General features: G+C 40.1%; 1 protein-coding gene across 1 annotated transcript in view; it reads right to left on the reverse strand.

Moving 5' to 3' along the window:
• The window catches only part of CSMD3 (CUB and Sushi multiple domains 3), a 787,235-nt gene that overhangs the window by 228,782 nt on the left and 534,310 nt on the right, over positions 1–24,143 (reverse strand). The window contains exons 24-27 of the mRNA XM_063131067.1: positions 23,911–24,102; positions 19,531–19,657; positions 16,984–17,186; positions 2,503–2,694 (exon numbers count right to left, since the gene is read on the reverse strand). Coding sequence (XP_062987137.1) covers positions 2,503–2,694; positions 16,984–17,186; positions 19,531–19,657; positions 23,911–24,102 — 714 coding nt within the window. The remainder of the gene's footprint in view (positions 1–2,502; positions 2,695–16,983; positions 17,187–19,530; positions 19,658–23,910; positions 24,103–24,143) is intronic.

The raw sequence follows: 24,143 nt of genomic DNA on the forward strand, positions 1-24,143 counted from the left end.
TCGGAGCCAATTCACATAATTAATGTCACGTCTATGTTGGCCTTCAGTTTGACCGATCAAATTGAAGGAAGGCTATAAACTGACATCTATGTTGGCTTTTAGGAATACACATTAATTTAGCATCAATGGTAGCCAGACACTAATATTTCAAAGTATATTAGAATTTTTAAACCTAATCTAAAGCTTCTGTACTAAATAAATACTTAGGATAGAGTGTCTAGAATACTATGCCAAAACACAGAATGAAAATATCAGTCTAAGCAAATGCTGCAGAGCCATTTCTCATGTGGATTAAAATAGTGAAAATATTTTGAATGGACTGTAATACTCATACATTTTCATTTTAACAGGCAAAATAAGATATGAATGTCTGGGTTTCTGTGATGTAATTATTACTGTTTAATGTCTTTTTACACAGTGAACACCCAAGAAATATGCATAGTTTCATTAAAACCTTTGTTCCATGCTTCTTTTTTTAAGCATCTGGGCATTTCTGATCTTCACAGGAAAAACAAAGCTCTTAGATGTTTGGCATCCAAAAATAATCTGATTTCCTATTAAATATTTACAAAGAACGTAGTCCCAATGTATTTCTCTCACAGAAATCATAAGGTGGCAAAATTATGATTTCCATAAAGATTGGAGTGTATTGTTGTTTTTTAAAAAATATCTTTTAACAAACAATCATTTGTATAAATACATTAGTACAAAACAATTTAATACAAAAAAGCAAGCTTGGGGGGTATGGTAGAGGGGGGAGGTGTTGCACTAAGAATGGACATCTTTAAATGATATTTTACCTGTAAAAATATATGCACCCATGAACTTGATGGTTTAGCCTTGAAGGGATGGCGTGATCATTCAGGGGAGAGTTAGGAGGAAAAGAGTTGGCTCGTTCTTCTGGGAACTTGAGTGTTGGGGAGCTGAATAACAATTATGGATTCTTACAACTTTGTATAAGATAAATTGAATTGATATTTTATACAGTTGTTTAGCAAGGAGATGGGTAATTTTTGTTTGATTTATTCCTAACATTTGTTATATTTGCATTGTTATTGTAGGGCTGTGCAACAACAGTGGATAATATAATGTTCATGTTTCCCATTTACTGTTTGCAATTACAGGCTGCGATGTATATGTTTGCCATTTACTGTTGTCACTTTGGGACTAAAAATTTCTGCATAAGAATAACCAAACTGTTCAGGTCCTTGGTGAACCAGAGGAATGTTAGAGTGGCTGGCTACAAAGTTGTGCAAGCGAGAATTGTGTATTTCTTTTTGGACTAAAATATACTGTTGTTTGCATATCCTTGTGTTAAGAGACTACTTGCACATTTAGTTCCATGGGGGAAATTGCTTTATTATTTTATGTGTAACTGTGGTTCTAACTAAATAAAGTTTGTTCAATTCAAATCATTGCAATTTTTAATCCAACTACGACCAAAAGGCAACACCCAGGCAGATTACAAATGCTCATTCACTTTGGGATCTAAGGAGACCTGAGCATGAAGCCAAAACACTTTTGCACATACAGCAAGGCTTTTAGGATATTCCCTTTGAACTAGAACAGCTTGTGGTTCATCAGAAGCTGATCCAGATGGCCCCTGGCATTCTGGACTTGGGTTTTGGTTCGTTCTTTGGGCTTTTGACATGTGAAAGGAGCAGAGGAGAGAGGGGGCCCCAAAGACTATGAAAATATTTAGCCATTTTGTTATAAAAATGGGAAAGAACTCTGCCGAAACCAACCAACTATTGTAAAAACAAAGAGAGGAAAGTCAGAAAGTGAAGAAAATGTTGAGTTGTATTCCTTCATTTATTGAAGAAGAAAAATATTCCAGCCTTCCACTGTAGAAAGTACTTCTTAAAACACTCCAATTGCCATTATCGGGCCTAATGCATTTCCAGTGTAACTACTGTTCATCAGAGGCAATAGTCCCTCCTTTGTCTCCCAGAATGCAAAGGAACTCCTTATTCAGGAGACAAGGGGAAGCTGCTTGTAATGACAGATTGGTACATTAAAAACACATTAGGTGTGACAACTGCAACTTGAGCATTTTTATGAATAATGCCCTTCAATTCGGCGTGGTTAACTATAACCTAGAGCCTCATGTGGCGCAGAGTGGTAAGTGGCAGTTACTGCAGCCAAAACTCTCCCCATGGCCTGAGTTCAATCCCAGCGGAAGCTGGTTCTCAGGCAGCCGGCTCAGGTCGACTCAGCCTTCCATCCTTCCGAGGTTGGTAAAATGAGTACCCAGCTAGCTGGGGGAAAGGTAACCACGACTGGGGAAGGCAATGGCAAACCACCCCTCTACAAAGTCTGCCAAGAAAACGTCAGTGAAAGCAAGTGTCCCTCTAGGAGTCAGTAATGACTCAAGTGCTTGCACGAGAGGTTCCTTTCCTTTCCTTAACTATAACCTATTGAGTTTGGGCTTTGGTGCTGTGTAATCATAACATGTTTCCAGAGTCAGAAAAGCAGTTGTGTCTTCTCTTGGTTTCTGCATACCTATACAGACTGGTGGGTTGGGCTGCCAGAAGTACCGATTTTCTACCTGAATGCAGGTTATTCTCTCATCTCCTTGCAACTCATAGCCAGGGTCACACTGAAAAATGACGGTGTCTCCAGGTTCTCTCCCATCCCCATTCCGGGTTCCATTCATGGGGACTCCAGGATCACGGCACGCTGTGGCTACAGAGCCTAGGAGGGGGGGAAATTGGAGTGAAATAGATTACACTATGCCAGATATACTTGAGATTGCCACAGGGTATCACATGATGGGTAAATTGGACCAAAATCATACCACTCATTGGACCTCATCCAGAGAGGTATTCCTCAAAGCCCATTTGAAATAAATGGAACTTATAGTAGATGTATCTCAGCAGCAAAAGAAACTGAGTAGTACTCAGCAGTAAGTTCACCATTGCACCCCAAACAAAAGCTTAGTGGAAGAGAATTTCATTAGGCATTCACATATCTGAAAAGGCGAAAGATCTTTGCTTCCCTTGAAGCAAACATGACAGAATAAATATGGTATATATTTTCTTTTAATGTAATCAGCATGTTCAAGCTTTTCAACCTGCCAATACTGAAATAGGTTTTAGCCAACAGCTAGTTGTTGACTTGTTTGTTTGTTTGTTTTCCAGGAAAACAAGAAAGCTGGCAAAACATGTCAAGCTGTTACTTTAACTGAATAGGAGGTCACAAAAGGGAACTCAAACAAAGGCTTAACTAAATAGCAGTTGGGGCACAAGCTATCAGCAGGCTGTTTTGAAAACACAGTATTCATTGCTTAAAGAGACTTGTATACTAATCCTACACAGATGTGAACACAAAGTTCTTCCTAATTTTGCTTTCATCAGTTTCCCTGAACAAGCAATACAAGAACACGCAAGGCTGTATCTTTCCCAGGCCAAGAGCCTATTCTATGGACTAACCCAAGATCATAGAATCATAGAATCATAGAATAGCAGAGTTGGAAGGGGCCTACAAGGCCATCGAGTCCAACCCCCTGCTCAATGCAGGAATCCACCCTAAAGCATCCCTGACAGATGCTTGTCCAGCTGCCTCTTGAAGGCCTCTAGTGTGGGAGAGCCCACAACCTCCCTAGGTAACTGATTCCACCGTCACACTGTTCTAACAGTCAGGAAGTTTTTCCTGATGTCCAGCTGGAATCTGGCTTCCTTTAACTTGAGCCCGTTATTCCGTGTCCTGCACTCTGGGAGGATCGAGAAGAGATCCTGGCCCTCCTCTGTGTGACAACCTTTTAAGTATTTGAAGAGTGCTATCATGTCTCCCCTCAATCTTCCCTTCTCCAAGCTAAACATGCCCAGTTCTTTCAGTCTCTCTTCATAGGGCTTTGTTTCCAGACCCCTGATCATCCTGGTTGCCCTCCTCTGAACACGCTCCAGCTTGTCTGCATCCTAAAATTATCTGAGAGCTGACTGAGATCATGGTAATTATCAGGAAGGAGTGACATTCATGGAGGCCATCATCTGTAAAACATTGATTCCTCCATATACACTTACCTAAATTTGGTTTTCTTTGATGTTGTTTGTCTGTTTTTAACTACAGTGCTCTTTCCCTTCATAATTACTATAGTCTCACTCGATATTTTATTAGATCTTGCTTTAATTTTCCTTTGGGCAATTAAAATAAGACCCCTCATCTGAAATTTGGCAGGTATGATGTTATTCGTGTGTCATTCTCATTTTCTCACTCCTAGACTGACTCTGTTCCTTTTCTCTGCTCAGTACTTTACCCTAACCCTATCCAAAGAAAGAATTTAATTAGGGTGACCATATGAAAAGGAGGACAGGGCTCCTGTATCTTTAACAGTTGTATTGAAAAGGGAATTTCAGCAGGTGTCATTTCTATATAAGGAGAACCTGGTGAAATTTCCTCTTCATCACAACAGTTAAAGCTGCAGGTGCCCTGCCCGCTCTGGTCACTCTAGTATAGCTCCTGCACTTTAACTGTTGTGAGGAAGAGGGAATTTCCCCAGGTTCTCCATATATACAAATGACACCTGCTGAAATTCCCTTTTCTATGCAACTGTTAAAGATACAGGAGCCCTGTCCTCCTTTTTATATGGTCACCCTAATTTAATAGAACCCCCAAACCCTTACAACTACACTATATTATTCTAATACAGTTGTGCATGGAAAAGAGTCTAACAGCTCAGCCCTAGACAAGTCTACTCAGAAGTCCCATTGAGTTCAATAGAGTTACCCACAGTAAATGTGTACAGGATTGCAGCCTAAGGTTGCAATCTGAGACATGCTTGCCAGTGGGTAAAGCCCATGGAATGCAACGGAACTTACTTCTTTATAAACATGCATGTGTTTGCACTCTGGGTGTGGTAATTTTCTTTAATGGGGTTCTAGCCACAATGGCCATGGCTAGACCAGGCCTATATCCCGGGAATGTCCCGGGATCATCCCTGTGCATCCAAATGACACACAGGGGATCCCAGGAGCAGGCAGGGACGACCCCTCTATTTGCCTGGGATAATCCTTAGGTCTAGCTAAGACCAATGGCAAACAAAATTAAAGTCCAGGATATTCTGTTGCTGTAAGTAGCCAGTTTTTGTATAGAACACATAAACAATAAACTAATTAAAAGAAATAAAATAAGGATTGTCATGCTAGATCAGGCAAACCGTTCAGTTTTCATGGTATTGTACCCTCTTTAAAATTTAAATTGCTTTGAAATTACTAGATGAAAGTCAATGTAAGATGTGCAGAAATTAATAAATGCATAAAACTAACCAGTCTGGTGTTATAAGGAAGTTTGCAAAACATTTTTTCAATAGTGTATTGTTAGTTTCTGACATGTGGAATATCATATGATGTGAAGGAACTTCTGGTTGTCATTATTAATAACCCTCTCTGCATTTATCTGTCTTTTTAAAAGTCATAAATGCTGCAAGTTACAAGTAAAATGAGTCACTGCATCAGATCTGTTATTACAGATTACTCTAAACAAATTAAAAACAATATAGCCCATTCTCAATTTACCGCCTCCCACAAGAGGAAAGTCTGTAAAAGATAACTGGAAAAATCTAGTTACAGCAATATCAGAAGTATCTACACACTATAGAACACACAGAGTATATGTTGTAAAATAAACAAGGTTTCAAGGGGGACCCTCACCTGTCTGAATTTGGCTAAACACCTTCATGTCTTCTACTTTAGTTAGCAATATATGCTAGGAAAAATAGCAATCAAAACATCAAAATTAAATTTGTCTGCAATGCTAACACAGCTCAATAGCTGTATTTTAGCATCATTTTAAAAGCTAAGTATTATAACTACATCATTTTTTGTTTCTGTTTCCCTTATTGTAATAGTTTCCACTTCTTCTAGTTCCGAATTTGTTTACTTTCAGTATGAATAACTAAACTGTACAAGGTATTCCAAATGCACAGCAGCATTAATATTTTTCCTGCATATACTCGAATTGCCTCACATAATAGATTGTAGAATCTCATTTGCCTTCCTTGTACTTACTTCACATTTATGACTCATCATCATTTTTTGATGAGTAAATCCCCAGATCATTCTCTCTCTTCTATCGTCTCAAAAATAATTCAAACAGATAGGGGGAAAAGCTTCATAGTCTCCAAATTCTTTCCCCTTATACTTTGTACTATCAAATGTCATCCCTTTTCAATTACTGCATTCCATGAAGCTATCTACTTCTATCTGCTAATCTTCCTATCCTCTCTGATTCAACAGTGCCTCCCAAATTTGTACCATTATCAAATTTCATGAATACATTGTGTTATGCATTGTCAAGGTCATCAAACGGAAATATTAAATAAAACGTTTCCAAAGACTAATTTACAATATTTTCACTCGTAAATGTTCTATACATAATTTTAGAGATCTATTTTCTTATTTTGCAATCCCCTTTCCTTAATTGTATTTTATTTTCTAGCTACCATGACTGAAATCCCTAACATGTTTGTGAGCAACCAGTACTGACCTCAGAAGTACACTAGACGTAACAGTGGCAGACTTTGGGAGAAATCCGATGTCCCCTAGAGATAGGAGTTTTCAGTTTTCTCGCTCAGAGCTCAGAGCCAGGAAACCACCCTCCCCCTTGCAGCCATCACGGAGTGAACTACAGTGGCTGCCTTTCCATGCTTATAATAAAGAGCATAGAGGGGATGAAAAGGGGTGTTCCTGGGGGTGGGGAGGGGAAGAGACCACAGAAGACATTTCTTTTCTTCCAAGCATTTAGCAGCATATGTTGAGTTTTTAATCAATTCTAGATATATCTTTAAATTTGGCTGAGAGCTCAAAGTTGGTTTTAAATGTCTGTTGTCTTTGTATGCTGTCTGATTTATGTTTTTATGGCTTTAATTTTTTTATATATTAATTTTTAATGTTATAAATATCTCTTGTAAATGGCCAAGAGAGCTTTGGCTATGAAGCAGTATAGAGATGTATTAAATCATCATCATCATCATCTTGAAATCTTCATTGGAACCTCTGTGCTACATAGATAAAAGCCTGTCAAATCCAAAAGTCAAGACAGGTGTAAGAGTAAGTCCAGAATATGCAGATATTTCGATGACCATAGCTTCCACTTTATTATTTATTTATTTATTGCATTTATATCCCACCTTTTTTTCCTCCAAGGAACCCAAGGTGGCATACATAATCCTCCTCATCTCCATTTCGTCCTCACAACAACAACCCTGTTAGGTAGATCAGGCTGACAGTGTGTGACTGGCCCAAAGTCACTCAGTGAGCTTCTATAGCTGAGCAGGGACTAGAACCTGGATCTCCCAACTTCCAGTCCAACTCTCCAACCACTAAAGCACACTTTAGTATCTTCACGCTATATGGGATCCATAGCAAATTCATAGCAAATAATTCAAGGTCTATGAAAAGTAAAGCAGTAGTTTCATGGCAGGTTCTCAACAATACGAAGAGAAACAAGAGTACAAATTGAATGGAGAGTCCAAGTGAAGAGTGTCTCAAGAAGCTCAGATGGTAGTAAGCCCAACTGGAGAGGACTTTGAACAGTGAAGATGAGAATGTTCCTAGGAAAAGCTCCACATCTGGGAATCAGCTTGTGGCTGTGATAGCCCTTCTCCTAAACAACTAACTGAGAAGGGATTTTACCTTAGCAATGAAGCCCCTGCCCTAACAGGACGTCTCCATTCTGCCCTTCAAGGGTGAAGCTTCAAGCTGTGCAACACCTCTGATAGAAAAAGGCCCTCTCTTCTGTTTACTGCCAGCTTCTTTCCCTGCGAAGGCCAGACACAGGTAGAGATAAGCTCACTGATTCTGACATTTCATAGACGGAATAGGCCCAAACCCTTCCTGGCCACTTCTGATCAGATTCTGCCTATAAGGCTCACTGCAGAGCTGGAGCTAAGTTGGAGAAGGTTATTGCAGTTTATGAACTTAGTGGGTAATAGACCGTATTCTACTTAATATTTTAGTTGCAAGAAACTGCTATCTAACATAAAACGAATTCATAATAATTTCAGAGAAAATTTTAGTGGTGCTACCACTATGCCAAAAACATGTGTTGGTTTATTCTCTTTCTGGAAAGCAAACACCGATTCCTTTAATAATCAACAGGTTATTGTATACAGCAGGTTGCACACAAAACAATATATAGCCAAAGGAATGGATTGGGGAGAGCAAAGAGAACAGCCACCTGCAAATTGCTCTTGTTTGGACAGGAATACAAAAGGCAGGAACACTGCAGCATAACTGGAAATCCACAAGCATCTAACTGGACAGGTTGTCTAGCAAGTGCAACCACTATAAATAACCTCCTCACAAAGTGGAATGCAAAGTGTGTCAGATGGAGATGACACTGTATAGACATACTTTGTAGATTAAAACATAGACCAAATGCCTGAAGGATCAGAGCTTTGAAGCTAAAGTCAGGGATCAGTGTCCAATGTAGCGCTTATGCACCCACTGATCCTGTTGTTCAAGCAGTGGATCCTGCTGATTCTGTTGCACAAAGCAAACCCTGATTCCATTGCACAGCAGAGATTTAACACGTCCTACAGGAAACCTCAAAATGAGCAGAAACACTCATTTCTAGATTGGGAGAAGTCAGCAGAGTTCCTTTACGCAAGTTCCACTGACCTACTACGATCCAGAAATGAGCATTTTCGCTCATTTCTGTTTGCTCCCAGAAGCACCAAATCTCTGTTCTGCTAGCAGTAGGCATCACTTTTGGAAGAGAATTGGCAAGGTGGAACTGAATTGGCAGGGGCATAAGCACCCCATTGGATATGGCCCAATGTGAGGTCTAGAGAGGTAGAATGAAGGGTCCCAGAAGTCAGGTATTGGTAGGGATAAGAGAACCAGGGACGATCCAACATGCCAAGAATGTCCAAAGTACGCTCTGAAGCCTAGTTTGCCTCACTCTTGCTTTTGGTTTTGTTCGAATAGGAGAAGTGTGCATTCAAATAGGGAAAGGGTGCATTTCCATGTGCATTTAAATGTGGACTTTCCCTCCACTGACTAAAGCATGAAAACACATTAAAAAAAAGAATCTCATTTCAATAAATATGCATTTTCTTAAAGTGATCGAAACTTCAGGAATGTGTGAGCTTTTTTGGGAAAAAGTGTGCTCCCATTCCCAATCATTCCAGGTTTCAAACAGGATATCGTCTGATTATTTGCAAACTGAAACAAAATTCTTATACATTCCTAGCTATGAGCAATCAAGGCTAAGAAGATCTTCAGGCCATAGCTAGATGGGGCGATATCCCAGGGATAGCCCCGGGATTGTCCCTGTGCGTTCACATGATGCACAGGGGATCCCGGAAGAAGGGAGGGATGATCCCTTCATTTCCCCGGGATATCGCCCTACATCTCTAGCCCGGTTTTTCTGTGGTATCAAAATCATCCTGACACTGCGGAATGCGTGGGTGGGTGTCACGATTTGTCCTGGCTCCTCGTAAGTAACTACGAGGAGCCGGGAGCTGGGCACGGGGCACAGTGCTCTGTGCCCATCAGGGGTGGGGTGAAGTGGGAGGTGTGTGGTTTTTTAAAACAACAACAACAACAACCCTCACCATTTGCTCCCGAGCGCCCCGTCCCCTTAAAAAAAAAAATGGTGGCCACAATGTCGCGCACCACATGTAAACCAGTCACGAGATTGCCTCCCTCTGACCCCCTTGTCTAGCTGAGGCCTCAGTCTTCAGAAGCCGTATGCCCATGAATATAAGTGAGGAAGGGATAATGCTGACTTTTATATAAACTCTAGGATTGTTAAATGAAGTGCAAGGATATTGCACAAGGAATGTTCATTTGATCATCATATATGTTGCCATTCTGGGCTGGGAGTTCTGCTAACCTGTGTTCTTGTTTCTGTTAAAAGTGTGAAACTGCTTCATTCTATTGGCAGCATGGATCTGGGACAAGCTCTCTCCATGCGAAAGGGCTGCACAGCGTTGGTTCAAGAACATCCCAACACAATGTATTTCTCTGTGTATATGGCAAAAGGAAAGGAAAAGTAGAATACATGCAATAATCCAAATCTTCAAAGCGTTTAGACTGTCAACAATTCAAAGCCATTGAATCATACCAATGATTACTATGGCAACATTCTGACTATCTTGCACTCCATTTGGATCAGATGTCAACTTTAAAAGAATTTAATGAAAGGGAAAGGATTAACGAAAGAGAAAGGATTAATGAGAAAGATAAAGAGAATTCTCTCAGAAATTGAGTGCAAGAGTATTTCCACTCTTTGATATTATGATTTTGCATTTGGGTCAGATAAAAAGCATTTTTGTGATTTAATAAAATATAGTTTTGCTTCATCAAAAAATATAAGTCTGGAGATCTAGAACGATTTCAATTAGATGGCAGGAAAAGGCCAACTAATATATCAGGCTGACTAATTTTATCTTGAAAGGACAAACTTTAATCTCGGAGATGTGGTGTGCATTTCTCGAAGAAGACAGCTAGCAAAATTCTCTGAATTTGAGAAGAGCTAATTAACATACCTGGCATTCGAATCCAGCTTTTAAAATCATGACTAAGAAAGCAATCGAGGTGGAAAGATGTCTGCAGTGCTGACCTGATGTAGTCCAGCAGAAGGCCTGATTCAGCATGGACCTTCTTTTAATCCAATGCTTGCAATCATTCTTGTGTCATGTCTAACCCTACTGCCCCTGTTTCGGGAGATGTTTCAGGTAATCAATCAGAATCAGTTTTCGAACTAGCCTGTACCAGTGAGGGAGGAAGCTCTCACGGGCGATTCCCCAGCTGGGAGTCAGCCCTCCCCAGAGCTTATCTCCTCAAGGCCAAATCCTACACACTCAGTGGGAAGTGAGGTTTCTTCCGGAGGTGAGCGTCCCGACAAGCTGGCTGATGCTAGGGTCCGCCAGAAGCTGAAACACACGGCATGGAAGGAAGGCGTGAGAAAGTCGGTGAGATTACGCCAGAACCTGCCTCCACACCAGGGTCTTTGAAGTTACAGGTGTTTGCGAAGTGGCTTCCTATTCTTCTGGAGCAGACAATTGTCTTGCTTAGTTTGCATAGTTTTTGCCTAGGGGGATGTTTCCAAGAGGTTAGACTCTATTCAAATAGAAGAGATGTTTGTTGCTTAATAAAAGCTTTGTGGATTACTTAGCAAGTCTCCTCATTTGCCTCCCATTGAAAGCAGGAGTTTTCTGAGAAACACGATATCTTGATGTAGAAAAAGCATTATAAAGAAGGCAGCCTTAGCATTGCTTCTACATAAAAAAACAGCACCGCCTGAGTGATCCAGAAATGGAGTGACACAACTGGGAATTTTACAGCAATGTAAGATATTAAAAACCATTGTGGGGGGAAAAATATTTGCCCAAAGAGCCTTTGCAAAAACTCCTGCACCACCCTGCATAATAGGCTGCCTTGCAAATATTTATCTGAAATAAAGTTATTTGGTCTTCCACATTTTCTCACAAGCTGTACAACTCTCCGAAACTACCATTTCCATAAAGAAACAAATGCCGCATTAAAAAGTATTATCATATGGTGATTGAATCAGTTTGATTCTAACAGAGGAATTCCAATTGAAGCATTTGTGCTGACATGCTGGGACTTTTGACTGAACTTCTCACTGACCTCTAATGTGTTTCAGCTTAAAGAAGTTGGGAAAAGGAAGAGTGACTGCTGGACTATTGTTCATGCTCAGATTTTGATGCAAACAGATGACGTAAGATACTGTAGGAAATAGTAAACCAATGAAAATGAAGATATATATATATATATATATATATATATATATATATACACACACACACACACACACACACACACACACACACACACCCAAGGATATTCCTCCTATCCTCACAGAACCCAACACTGGTTCTCACAGGATGGCATATCTGTACTCAGGAGGACAATGGAACAAGTCCTCATTGATATCTCTGCTCCAGTTTGCTTCCAGCACAAAAGTGTTATCGGGTGAGATGTTTTACTCCATTAAAGGCAATGCTCCTAGAACTAAACTTAGGCCTTAGCTAGACCTAAGGATTATCCCAGGAAAGTGGAGGGGTTGTCCTGGCCTGCTCCTGGGTTCCCCTGTGTGTCATTTGGATGCACAGGGATGATCCCGGGACGATCCTGGGATATAGGCCTGGCCTAGCTATGGCCATAAAATGTTTTAAACTGTATTTTGCTTGTAACCACTTTGTAACTTTGTGCATTTAATGTTCTTATATCATAAAATATATTAAAAAACTGCTTGAGATTTTGAGGTAAAAGATGAAAAGACATGCCTCATCTCAGAGTCCTCTATCAATCTATCTAAAACCTCACTGTCTTGAAACCAGAATATTGTAAATTTACAAATTCCTAGGTGACATTTTGTACCTAGAATATGGAACAGGATATGCTACCTGCTGACTCTGGCTGTGGGGTGGCATAGAAATGTAATAAAATAAATAAATAATAAAATCAAGCAAAATACAAAAATCCTGTATCATAATAATACTAGACATTGTAATATCCTGTCTACTGTGGGGAGGGGCAGGAATAAAGTTTCACAAAATAATCTAGGTTTGTGTCACTCATCACTAGAGATGCCACTGATACAGTATATTCCAATATGCAAGCATGCCACCACATTCTATACAGTACTCATGTCAGGAACCTATTCAGCTTGGGAAAGAACTGCATAACAGACATTGAAGATATCTGGTTGCAACACATTTTTTTTATACTCAGAGTACAGTCCTATCAAACATAAATTCCACTTTGTTTAAAGGGGCTTACTCCTACAAAATTGTGCTCTTGTAATTATTTCACTTTATTTATGTTGCTGTTTTTAAGAGTTTATTTTTATTGTATAAAACCTGTATTTTAACTCTTTAGAGATTTTATTTTATTAAGTGGCATATTAATGTCATTATTAATAAATAAATAATAAACTACTTGTGTAGAAAAGCCATTTTCTGCAGTCCCTAGCTAACTGGCAAGTCTAGATAAACATAGTGGGCAGTATCCTATGCTGCTGCTGTGCCTTCATTGGGAATGTTGCACCAGCAGAACCCACTGCTAGAACAACAGGAAGCTAAAGAAATCCTGGAAACAATCTCTGCTGACCTCTCCCATTCCAGAAAAAAGTGTTTCAGCTCATTTTCAATTGCTTTAGGAAGTGCTAGCTTCTTGTTGTGCTGGTGGTAGTGATGGTCGTCAAAGGGAAATCTACTCCTTTCTGAGCTTGACGTATTTTCCCAGAGCCCCTTGCATTTGTGAGCCAAGCCATGATTTTTCCCCAAAAGTCCAGGAAATTAATTGGTTGCTTTCCTTCAAAATGGCAATTTCCCCAGGATTCCCAGCAGTCATAAATTGCACAATTTTGGGCTGTAAACTGCACAAGTTCGTATAATTCACACAAAATATGGATGTGATTTGCACAAATTCTGCAAATTTGTGCAATTTACAGCTGTAATTTGTGCAGATTTTTTTTCACACACAATTCCCCCCACCCCTGGAAATTCCACCAGGTGGCCTGGCTCACTGTGCACTGAGTTGGGCCAGCTGGTGAAAGACGAAACAGAGGCCAGGGGGCCAAGCCAACGAGAGCTTGTCAAGCTCCACACCCCAACCAGATTCTTCTGTCATTCCTAGCTAGTGGTGAGTCCTGCTGGGACATCCCCCCTAGTTAGTGGTGAGTCCTGCAGGCATATCCCTAGCTTGTGGTGAGTCCTGCTGGCACATCCCCCTAGTTAGTGGTGAGTCCTGCTGGCATATGAACAACATTGGATGCTGCCCATTGGGGGTGGGGGGATCAGGAAAGCTAAACATCAAAGATATACAGGAACACCTCTATTTTGAGAATCAACAACTGCAGTAACTATGCCTTATATCTCCTGTATTCTCCATGGTTAGGGGAAATTACAGAACAAAACAACACTGGATATACCAGTTGCACAGCCACTTTCTGCCTCAGAGAACTGGGAGGGATACATTTACTTGTTTTTTAATGGACATATTTTTACATTTCTGGTTTAGCACCAAAACACTGAAGAGAGACTGCAGGACACTACTGTGAATCCATGCCCTAAAGAACCAATGTCCATGATTCTTCCCCACATGTGAGAAGGATTAAGATCTTATAAACTCTCTGTTGCCCTTGCTTATATGAAGCAAACATTAGAAAACAAAAGAACTGTATCTCTTATTTAAGAGAGAAGGGAACTTGTAATTTTAAAACTGACATTCACAGAAAGAGTCTGACAAAAACAGAGAAATCTCCACATCAGTAAAAAGAACTACTATGAAACCATTCAGCTGCTAGGAACAGATTAAGGATAACAGTACTCAAAGCCTGAAAGCAAGTAACCCCTTACTAAGTGTAAAATTATGTTGCAACAGCACATTTGTTGCATATGTTATTGTTGTAAAAGCACAAATTTCTAATTATTTTAAAATCACAATTAGGACTCTATGGCATGTTATATTTACATAACAGTTGCTTTTTTTGCTACACTTCAACAACAACAAAAATCTATGACTGTATCTAGTATGCTGCTTGTAGCACCCTCTTGCATTCCCCAAAAACATTTCCTAGGGGATAGGGGCCCCTCTGGATGACTATTCATTCAGTGAGAGGAGCTTCAGCCAGAAACAGATATTGGGATGGGCAAATGTGCAATGTCTGAGCTTGTTGAGTTCTCAGAATTCATCCTTGAAGCTCCTTCCACCTCGTTTTCATTCTCAAACACAAATGTCTTTTCATTCCAAGTGTGGGGGGGAATGCACATTTTTCTTTTTAAGTTGGTAAAATGATCATTTTTAAAATTGCACAATTCCCCCATTTGAACGAGATGCATTTTTAATAATACACATTTTCCCAAACTGAATACACACATTTCCCCCACTTTCAAGTGCAAAAGTAAGTACAGGAAGTTGTGAATATTTGCTGAGAATTGCGTTCCTCCTTGTATTGGTCAATGACCGTAATAAAATATATTCATTCACTCCTTGTGTTTGCATTCAGGGTTGTGAACAAGACAAGTTGCAAACAGGAATGAAATTCTTGTGCATCCCTATTGGAAACCTATATAGATGTGTAGAAGTACTCATACACAGATGCTGAGATATTTAAGCAACTCTTGGAACCCTCTGTATTTATTTATTTATTTATTTGAAATATCTCTGTGGTATCCTACAATTAAAAAAATAAATTCTCAGGGTAGTTTACATTGACACAGTAAAATAACAATTAAAAACTTGAAAGAATTATAACTGCAGATTACTGTATTAGAGACAGTTTTAATTAGAGGAATCATTAAGAGAAATCCACCAATAATACAACTACAGCTAGTGCTGATGACGGTTGATGTCCCAAAGGCAACAAATTGGGGAGGGCTATCCTAGTATCACTTTAAAAATATTAATAAAAACATGCATGAGAGATAATGATTCTTGACCTGCTTTTCCCATCCTACATCCAGTTTCCAAAACATGAATAATGATGAATTTGGTCATAGATTTAATTGGCTTGCTTGTATTTCAAAAACAAAACAAAATGGAACGAAGAAAACAAAATGAAATTATGTGTGTGTGTGTGTGTGTGTGTGTGTGTGTGTGTGTGTGTATTACTGTATACCAGGGGTGCAGAATCTAGCCCACAGGCCTAATCTCTAGCCCACAGGCCTAATATGGCCAAGCAGTGGGGCAATCCAAGCTGGCTGGCCTTTTCCAGGGTCCAGTACAAAGACCCTCCTGTGGCGTTACACCCCACAAGTCAATTCCAAATGTATGTCTGCAGTTGGTAAGTCTGTGGTTTTTAGAATGTTGGCCTGAGTGGGCGGAGTTAGAATGTCTTGGGAGGAGGGAGGCGTGATATATAAGGGAATGACTGAGGGGATTGAGAGTTCTTGTGCTTGTTCTTTTCAGGAAAAGCTTTTTAGGGAGACTTGTTAGGTACTCTTAGAGTCTGTAGTGCTCTCTGTGTTTATGGTACTTAAATTCTGGGAAATTTGAGAGTCAGTGTAGTGAGTGGTGTCTTTAGAGTGTGGTGTGCACGTAGTGGAAGTATATTAATCAATACTGATAATAAAGAAAGTTCAAGAGTGATTGTGTGAGAAAAAGGAAAGCGCGAATGTGAGAGTGACAGGATTGTATGGAAGGTTTCAAAAAGGTTTTTAAATGTTGTTATTTGAAACAAAGCTTATGAACTTTTAAAAATAAATTTTGATTGTTTGTTTTAAAACTACCACAAAAATCCCACGTGTCTGTTTGGCGTTTATCATCTTAAGTTTACACATATAACACCCACTCTGACAATCATTCACCTAAGCAGATATAACTCACAGCGCATTATTATATATATTAAAATCCATTCTCCATTTTAAACCCCTTCCTCCACATAGTTTGGAGGAAGGTGGGCTTTATCCCTTGCCTCAGGCATATCAAGTGGTGGTGCTTGGCTTGAGCAGGGAGTAGCCTCGGCCGGGTCTGGTGTTCAGAGCCTGTGTCGCCCCATAAGAAGTGGTGGCAGACGTGAGATCTGGTGTTCAGAGCCTGTGTCGTGGCACCTCCCCCTGGAGGAACAGCCCAGGAGCAAATGATGTCAGGTGCATCAGGGCTGTTGGAATGGCCACAGCCACCATAAAGTCCATAGAGGGCTTGGCAGAGTCATCGTTCCACCTCCCCCCCACACCACTAATAGTTCTGCACTTAGAGATGGTGTGAGCACCTAACTAAGTTCAGAAGCCCAACGGACTGCCCTGTGCCACCCCCAGACCCAATTGGGTGCTTGTGGTGCAAGTGCAATTTCCAGAGCCTCCATTGTACGCAAGGGAGGCCCCATTTATGCAAGGGTGAAGATGCAAATAGGCCGAGCATCTGATAGGGCGAATGCAGGTGAGCTCTCCCACCCCTCCTCTTTTGTACCCTGACCATAATTCTAGCATCAGCTTTACTATGGGAAGAAGCAAAGTCTAGATTAGTCAGTTGAGAATGTTAGTAGAGCCATATGTATATATAAACTTACTTGAAAACTGAATGGCAAATCCAGATTTGCTGATATAGAAATCTGTGTCAAATTGGATTGTAACTATGTTGAGGGTGCTGTGGATGCCTTCCGGTATGAGAGAGCCACTAATTTCTTTTAACATCATATCATTTTCAGGTGGACCATCCCAGACACGTAGAATATCATGTGATGCTTCCGTATCAAATGCAAGGAACTGGAGGCTGTTGACAATACCAGTGATTTATCAATTCGCAGGACTTACAATTAACAGGGGAAAATGCAACTAAGGCTGCAAACCTATACCTACTTACCTGGGAGAAAGTCTCACTGAACTCAATGAAGCTTACTTCTGAGAAGACAGGTATAGGATTGTACTGTGAATATATATTTCCATAAAACATAGCTTAGAACTGTAAAATTGAGAAAGTCAACTTTGTAAACACAGAAGTTGGGGAAGGCACAATACTTTAGCTTTAAGTAGGAGGGAAGCCAGCTCCTTCCTAGTTATTCTATAATTCTATGATGATGTCATTGACCATCCCTCTGAAATGTACATTCATTGTACTCTGAAATGTACATGTGATTTCATTAACAGAGGAAGGGCATATTAATTTAAATGAAATCCTAAATAAATATATACAACAAAATCAGAAATAGGTTCCTCTGGCCATGCCTAAGCCCCTAAGTTATCCATTTTATGAGACCTTTAGGAGAGATTGTTACACAAACAAAGGACTCTTTTAACACACTCCTCTCCGTTGGAACAAATAATATGGCAAGGAGAAGGGGTAGGATGTATATGGCATCTGGGTCAAATATATCACATTGAGAACTAGTGCTACTGCTGGAAAGGAAGAGTACTGCAGGACCTGGGAATAAAGATTTAACTACTTCCTGGGTAGAGGTCCAGAAAAAACAGCACCCATCCCAGCTAACTCTACAGAAGGGATGGACGGATATTAATGTTTGAGTTCACTGAGGTTCTCCTTAGTATTCTTCCAACTCATTGTGTCTCATTGCTTTCCCAAATGCAAGCATCTTGCCCCGCCCACCCTGATCTGGAAAAATGCACATGTTTTAAAAATGCTCAGTTTTCCACACTTGAAAAATACACATATTTAAATGCACATTTTTCTTGACCCAAAACACACATTTCCCCCTATAGGCTTGAAAATGCAGGTGGGAAGATTGCACAAATGCACATTTTCAAAAGTCTGCATCTGCACAAGTGCACACTTTTGAATGCACATGTAAGTTCATGAAATTGCAAAATATTCCAGAGAATTGTGTACCTGCTGGCATTCATATTTGGGGTTGCAAACAGGAACAAAACATCCCTCCAGCACCTCGTTAGGAGGAGATATTTAGCAGACAGCTCCCTACAAAAAGCACTGTCCTTTAAACTGCTCTTCAGATTACTTATTTATGGTGTAGAATGAGTATTCTGGTGGATTTTTTTAAAAGAAAATATATATTATGTTTACAACAGCCCTCGTTGGATATTACGATTATAATTGCATGAGATGGGAGAGTAGGAGCATACTTGCTGACCCCACCCAACTGTTGCATCTCTGTCACCAGCCCCATAAGCCACTGTGCCTTGGAGGTCTAAGGCCTGCAGCGGAGAGACTCCTATCCCTGCGCATGCTCCCTGTTAAATTTTGAACTCATCCAGAGAGTCTACATAAGAACATAAGAGTCATGCCGAATCAGACCAAGGGTCCATCTAGTCCAGAACTCTCTTCACAAAGTGGCCAACCAGCTGTCCACCAGGGACCCACAAGTAGGGCATGGTGCAATAGCACTCTTCCACCCATGTTCCCCAGCAACTAGTGTATATAGGCTTACTGCTTCTGATACTGGAGACAGCACATAGCCGTCAGGGCTAGTAGCCATTGATAGCCTTCTCCTCCAGGAATGTATCCAACCCCTTTTTATAGTCATCCAAATTGGCGGCCATCACCACATCTTGTGGTAAGGTAAGTACATAAGTACAGTATGATCCACTGCAAATGTTCACCCTTCAACGTGTGGAGGGCAGTGGTGCCAGTGATGAGGATATGATAGAAGGGGGGTTGTTCTTGCTCTCACCCAGGCAATTCCAATCAAGTGAGGTCTTTAACATTTGAATAGGGCTCATGTCATTTTCATTTCATTTGGGTTCTGTTATGCCCCAAATCATTCAAATGCCTTAGATATGGAGCCATTTGGGGACAATATTATTAACATTAAAAAAACCACTTGCAGTAAGTTTCCTGAGCCCATGGTATAGAATAGGATCTAAACTAGGGGACATATTCAATCAAAATATCGATCTTGATCTGTGATTGCCCAGGAAATATAATATCCAACTTGTTAGTGCACGCCCAGCCATGTTTATATCTTTGCTTTGATAAATTTATGTAGCTGTTCCCAGAAGCCACGATTTGTCCTGAATACCGATCACTTGCAACATTTAAACTAATAAACTCCCCTTAGAATGCCAATGCAATTATTAGTGGCTGCACCAGACAGATCTCTTATTCTGAGGCTTTGGTTTGTCTTACAAAGATTGGATTGGAGTACCTGACAATATTTCCTGGATCAACTTCAATCATCCACATACACCGCAGATTATTGTCATAAGGAAAAGGATAGCCTGGGGATAAGATTCTTCCTGACGATTCTCCTTTAAAGCGACCGCCACATTCAGCTGGTGAAAACAACATGGGAACAGGAAATGATTTCTGATATAAAATTTCAATTAACATGTCTGTTCTGCCTATGTTAATGGCAAATAATTTATCTGCCAATTTATCTCACAAAGTTAATCTCTTTTGCAATATATAATCAAAAAGATTAGTACATTCCATACAGGGTGTTAGCCATTATGTTACATATGCCACACAGCCAGGTACCAGCTAAAGTTCCTGTCATATGCAACCTCAGATAACTCTACTGTTGCTTAAGCCATAAGAAGAGTCACCCTGTTCCATCTAGTCAAGCATTCTGTTCCCACAGTGGACAACCAGATGCCAAGTGTGAAACCCAACACTGTCATCTTTTCAACGCCAGGTTAAGACTGTCCTCTCCTCCCAGGCATTTAATGGCATATGATGGGGCATTTATGCCAGCCATTTAAACAGGTCTAGTATTCTACTGAAAGTGTTTTTAGCTGTGTGGTGCTGTTTTTCAAATTTTGCATATTTATATTTGTATGTTGTATTTTATTATTTGATGAACTGTTGTAAACTGCCCAGAGAGCTGATTTACAATAGAAATGAAATGAAATAACTTAATAATCCACAGACAGGACACAGATGCAATAGCACTCTCCTGCTCTTATTACTCAGCAACTAGAAAAGTCAGGCATACTGCCTCTGACACTGAAAGTAATATACAGTCGTTGGCCCTTTCAACACCTAAGGCTTATCCCAGGAAAATGGAGGGATCGTCCCTGCTTGCTCCCGGGATCCCTTGTGTGTCATTTGAATGCACAGGGATGATCCCGGGACAATCACTGGGAAAAAAGGCAGGTGTAGAAACAGCCATTATGACTAGTAACCATTGATAACATTAAACTGCATAAATTTGTCTAATCCCTTTTTAAAGCTATCCATGTTGGTTGCTCTCACTACATCTGCTAGTATGCTTCTTTTTATCTTAGCCTGGATCTCTCAACACTCACATTCATTGGATGTCCTTAGGTTCAGGTATAATTAGCTTATCCTTTTTCTCTACACCACGTATAATTTTATACACCTTTATCATGTCTCCCTTTACTCATTTTTTTCCTAAGCTAAAAAGGCCCAAGATATAAAAAAAAATCTTCATAGTGAAGTTATTCCAACCTCTTGATCATCTGGTTTGTCTTTTTCTGCACCATTTCCATCTCTACAATATCTTTTTTTGTGATGCATTGACCAGAACTGTAGACAGTACTCCAAGGGTGGTCACACCATAGATTTGTATAAAGGCTTTATGTTATTGTCAGTTTTATTTTTAATTCCTTTCCTAATAATCTGCAACAAAGAATTTGTCTCTTTCACAGCAACTTTACACTGGGGCCATAGCTAGACCTAAGGTTTATCCCAGGATTATCCTGGGGTCAAACCTGTTCATCTAAGTGCCACACAGGGCATCCACCGCTCAGGCAGGGATGAACCCAGGATGATCCTGGGATAAACCTTTGGTCTAGCTACGGCCTGGGTCAGCATCTTCATTGAGCTATCCACCATGGCTCAAATATCCCTTTCCTGGTCAGTCACCACCTGCTGAAACTCCATCAGTGCATATGTGAAGTTAGGATTTTTTTACTTCAATGAACATCACTTTACAGTTACTTCCAATGAACCTGGTCTGTTTAGATTATTATTATTATTATTATTATTATTATTATTATTATTATTTATATAGCACCATCAATGTACATGGTGCTGTACAGAGTAAAACAGTAAATAGCAAGACCCTGCCGCATAGGCTTACATTCTAATGCACATTTCCCCAGTTTGGAGAGATCCTTTGGAACTATTCTGAATTTCTTTTTGTTTTTTTATCACACATAATTTGATGTCATCAGCAAACTTTACAATTTCTTTGCTCACCCCTAATTCCAGACCATTACTACACAAGTTAAAAAGAACAGGTCCCAACAGAGATTTGTGGGGAGACCCACTGTTTCATCCCATCATTGCAGGATCTTTCAATTTAGACCCACTCTCTGTTAGTGTTAGTGTTAGTTGAGGTTGCATATAACAGGAACTCAAGAGGTTAAATTCCTAATTGTGAGGAATTTTTAAAAAGCTTACTCAGCAGACATTATCTGCATAGAGTAAGACACTTGAAATGTGGCGTTAATAAGATGGGGGGAAACTGTTTCTCACTCTATATGTCTATATGCAAATAAGTGCCGGGTGATCTCCAGGGAATCAACTAAGGCCATAGCTAGACCTAAGGTTTATCCCTGGATCGTCCAGGGGTCAAACCTGTTCATCTAGGTGACACACAGGGGATCCAGTGCTCAGGCAGGGGTGAACCCTGGATGATCCCAGGATAAACCTTAGGTCTAGCTTAGGCCTAATTGAGGTGCAACGACCAAGCAGCTTGTGAAATATTTTCAGCCCTATGGAAGGCAATGCTTCTGACCAGTTATGCTTTGATTTCAAACACCACCTCTCCTCTGTCTTCAACCACTGATACCACTAATTGCTTGCATCATTACCTAGATATCTATTGAAGGAAACAGTATCTGGCTTCTTTGCATTCTATCTCTGGAATTATTATCTAAGAAAGGCTACCATTGGGAAGAGTTTTGGAGTTCTGGGGCTTTGAGGATCCCCCCCCCAAAAAAAAAAATCTTTCCTTGCCTCCAACAAGGTTTTGGTAACCAGCTCTTAACATGAAACAATTTGTTAAGAGTTCATGGAAATGGAACCCACAGCAGTGAGTCGAAGGTCTTGCTGACATCCAAAGCTCACACATTAAGTACAATGGACATGGTATGAAGAAGAGGGAGACAGCATAGATAGGTTCTGACTATGTAAGAACATAAGATGCATCATGCTGGATCAGACCAAGCGTCCATCTAGCCCAGCACTCTGTTCACACAGTGGCCAACCAGCCATCGGCCAGGGACCAACAAAGCAGGCCATAGTGCAACAGCACCCTTCCACTCATGTTCCCCAGCAACTGGTGCACACAGGTTTACTGCCTCAAATACTGGAGATAGTACATATATAGTTATGAGATTTTAATACATGTGCATATGCATAAGCAGGGGGAAAGAAAATGTTGTGAAGCACATAGGACTTCTGTACCTACTATTTAGGCTAATAATAGCATCAAATGTCTGTACTGTTGTTTGTATGTACCAATGAAATTACTTATAGAGGGCACAATTAAACATATGGATGTGTGATGTTTGGGGCTGAAGAATATGGTTCACAGCAGCGGCCCCACACTCTTTAATTCATCTGTGCTCGAGATAAAGCCAAACACATATTTATGTAAAAAGTACAAATGATTGGTTAAGTTTCCTGGAAATCATGTCCAACCCTGAACATTTTAAATAAATATTTTCATTGCCTTATGCTTATGTATCACTGAAGAGTGAAATGCGTAATTTTATAACTGAAACCATCACTATAAAAAAAGATAATAAAATCCCCAATTCAAATATCTGAATGTGTTTTCTAGAAACAGTTTGACCAGAACTGGAAAGTACTCATTAGTGAATATACAATTATAATGCTGAAATAGAAAAGTTACTCTAACAGCAAAAGTAGAATATATCTTGAGCATGATATTTTAGAACAATTATAGGAGGGAAAGCCAAATAAAGTAAATGAGGGAGCTGGAGTGAGTGAGTGAGTGAGTGTGTGTGTGTGTGTGTGTGTTCTGCCTGTGCTTGGGGACACTTTGGTGCAAGCAGATTTTCTTGTTGCAATAGCTAGAGCAACAACCTATGTGAAAAGGCAAGTGGGGCAGAGAAGTGTTTAGCACTGCCCCATCCCCTGTACCTACCCTTAAAACATTTTTTTTGCTAGTATAATCAGTTGGATTTCAACATAGAAAAAGCGGGATATGCATGCCTAAATAAATAAATATTCTAACACAATTTCAAACACATGAACACGCATACACACATGATTATATTGTAGTGCCCTGATTCATATATCTTTCTTTCCTGAGCTTTGGCAGCACTAGTTGCAACAGGTGCCTTGGCAAATCTCCGAGCAGTAAAGGAAGAGGATATGGAATAATGTATCCTGTTTCCACTATCATGGTGCAGTTGGAATGAGGCTGGGAAGGCACAGGTTTAAATCTTTAGCCGGCCACAAAGCTTATTGGATGATCACGGACCAGTTACCAATCATTCAGCCTAACAACAATATTTTCTATCTCATTAAGAAGATACGAGTTCATTAAAGCATTAAAACGTAAAACAAAAAATAACAATCTTCCTACCAATACAAGATGGCAGAGGATAGTCCCATGCCCTTCTTTCTCCCGTCATGCATTTAAGAAGACTACTTCCATGGAGGGTGTAACCAGGATTGCATCCATAAATGATAGTGCTGCCAGCAAAGTGGCCTTGATCACTTATCTTGTACCCAAATTGTGGAACACCTGGATCCTCACAATGAGAAAGTTCAAAACCTGTGTTACAAACAAAAACAGTAGTATTACCAAATTAGGAA

This window comes from Elgaria multicarinata, chromosome 7 (genome assembly GCF_023053635.1).
Source record: "Elgaria multicarinata webbii isolate HBS135686 ecotype San Diego chromosome 7, rElgMul1.1.pri, whole genome shotgun sequence".
In the NCBI taxonomy this organism is placed as follows: Eukaryota; Metazoa; Chordata; class Lepidosauria; order Squamata; family Anguidae; genus Elgaria; species Elgaria multicarinata.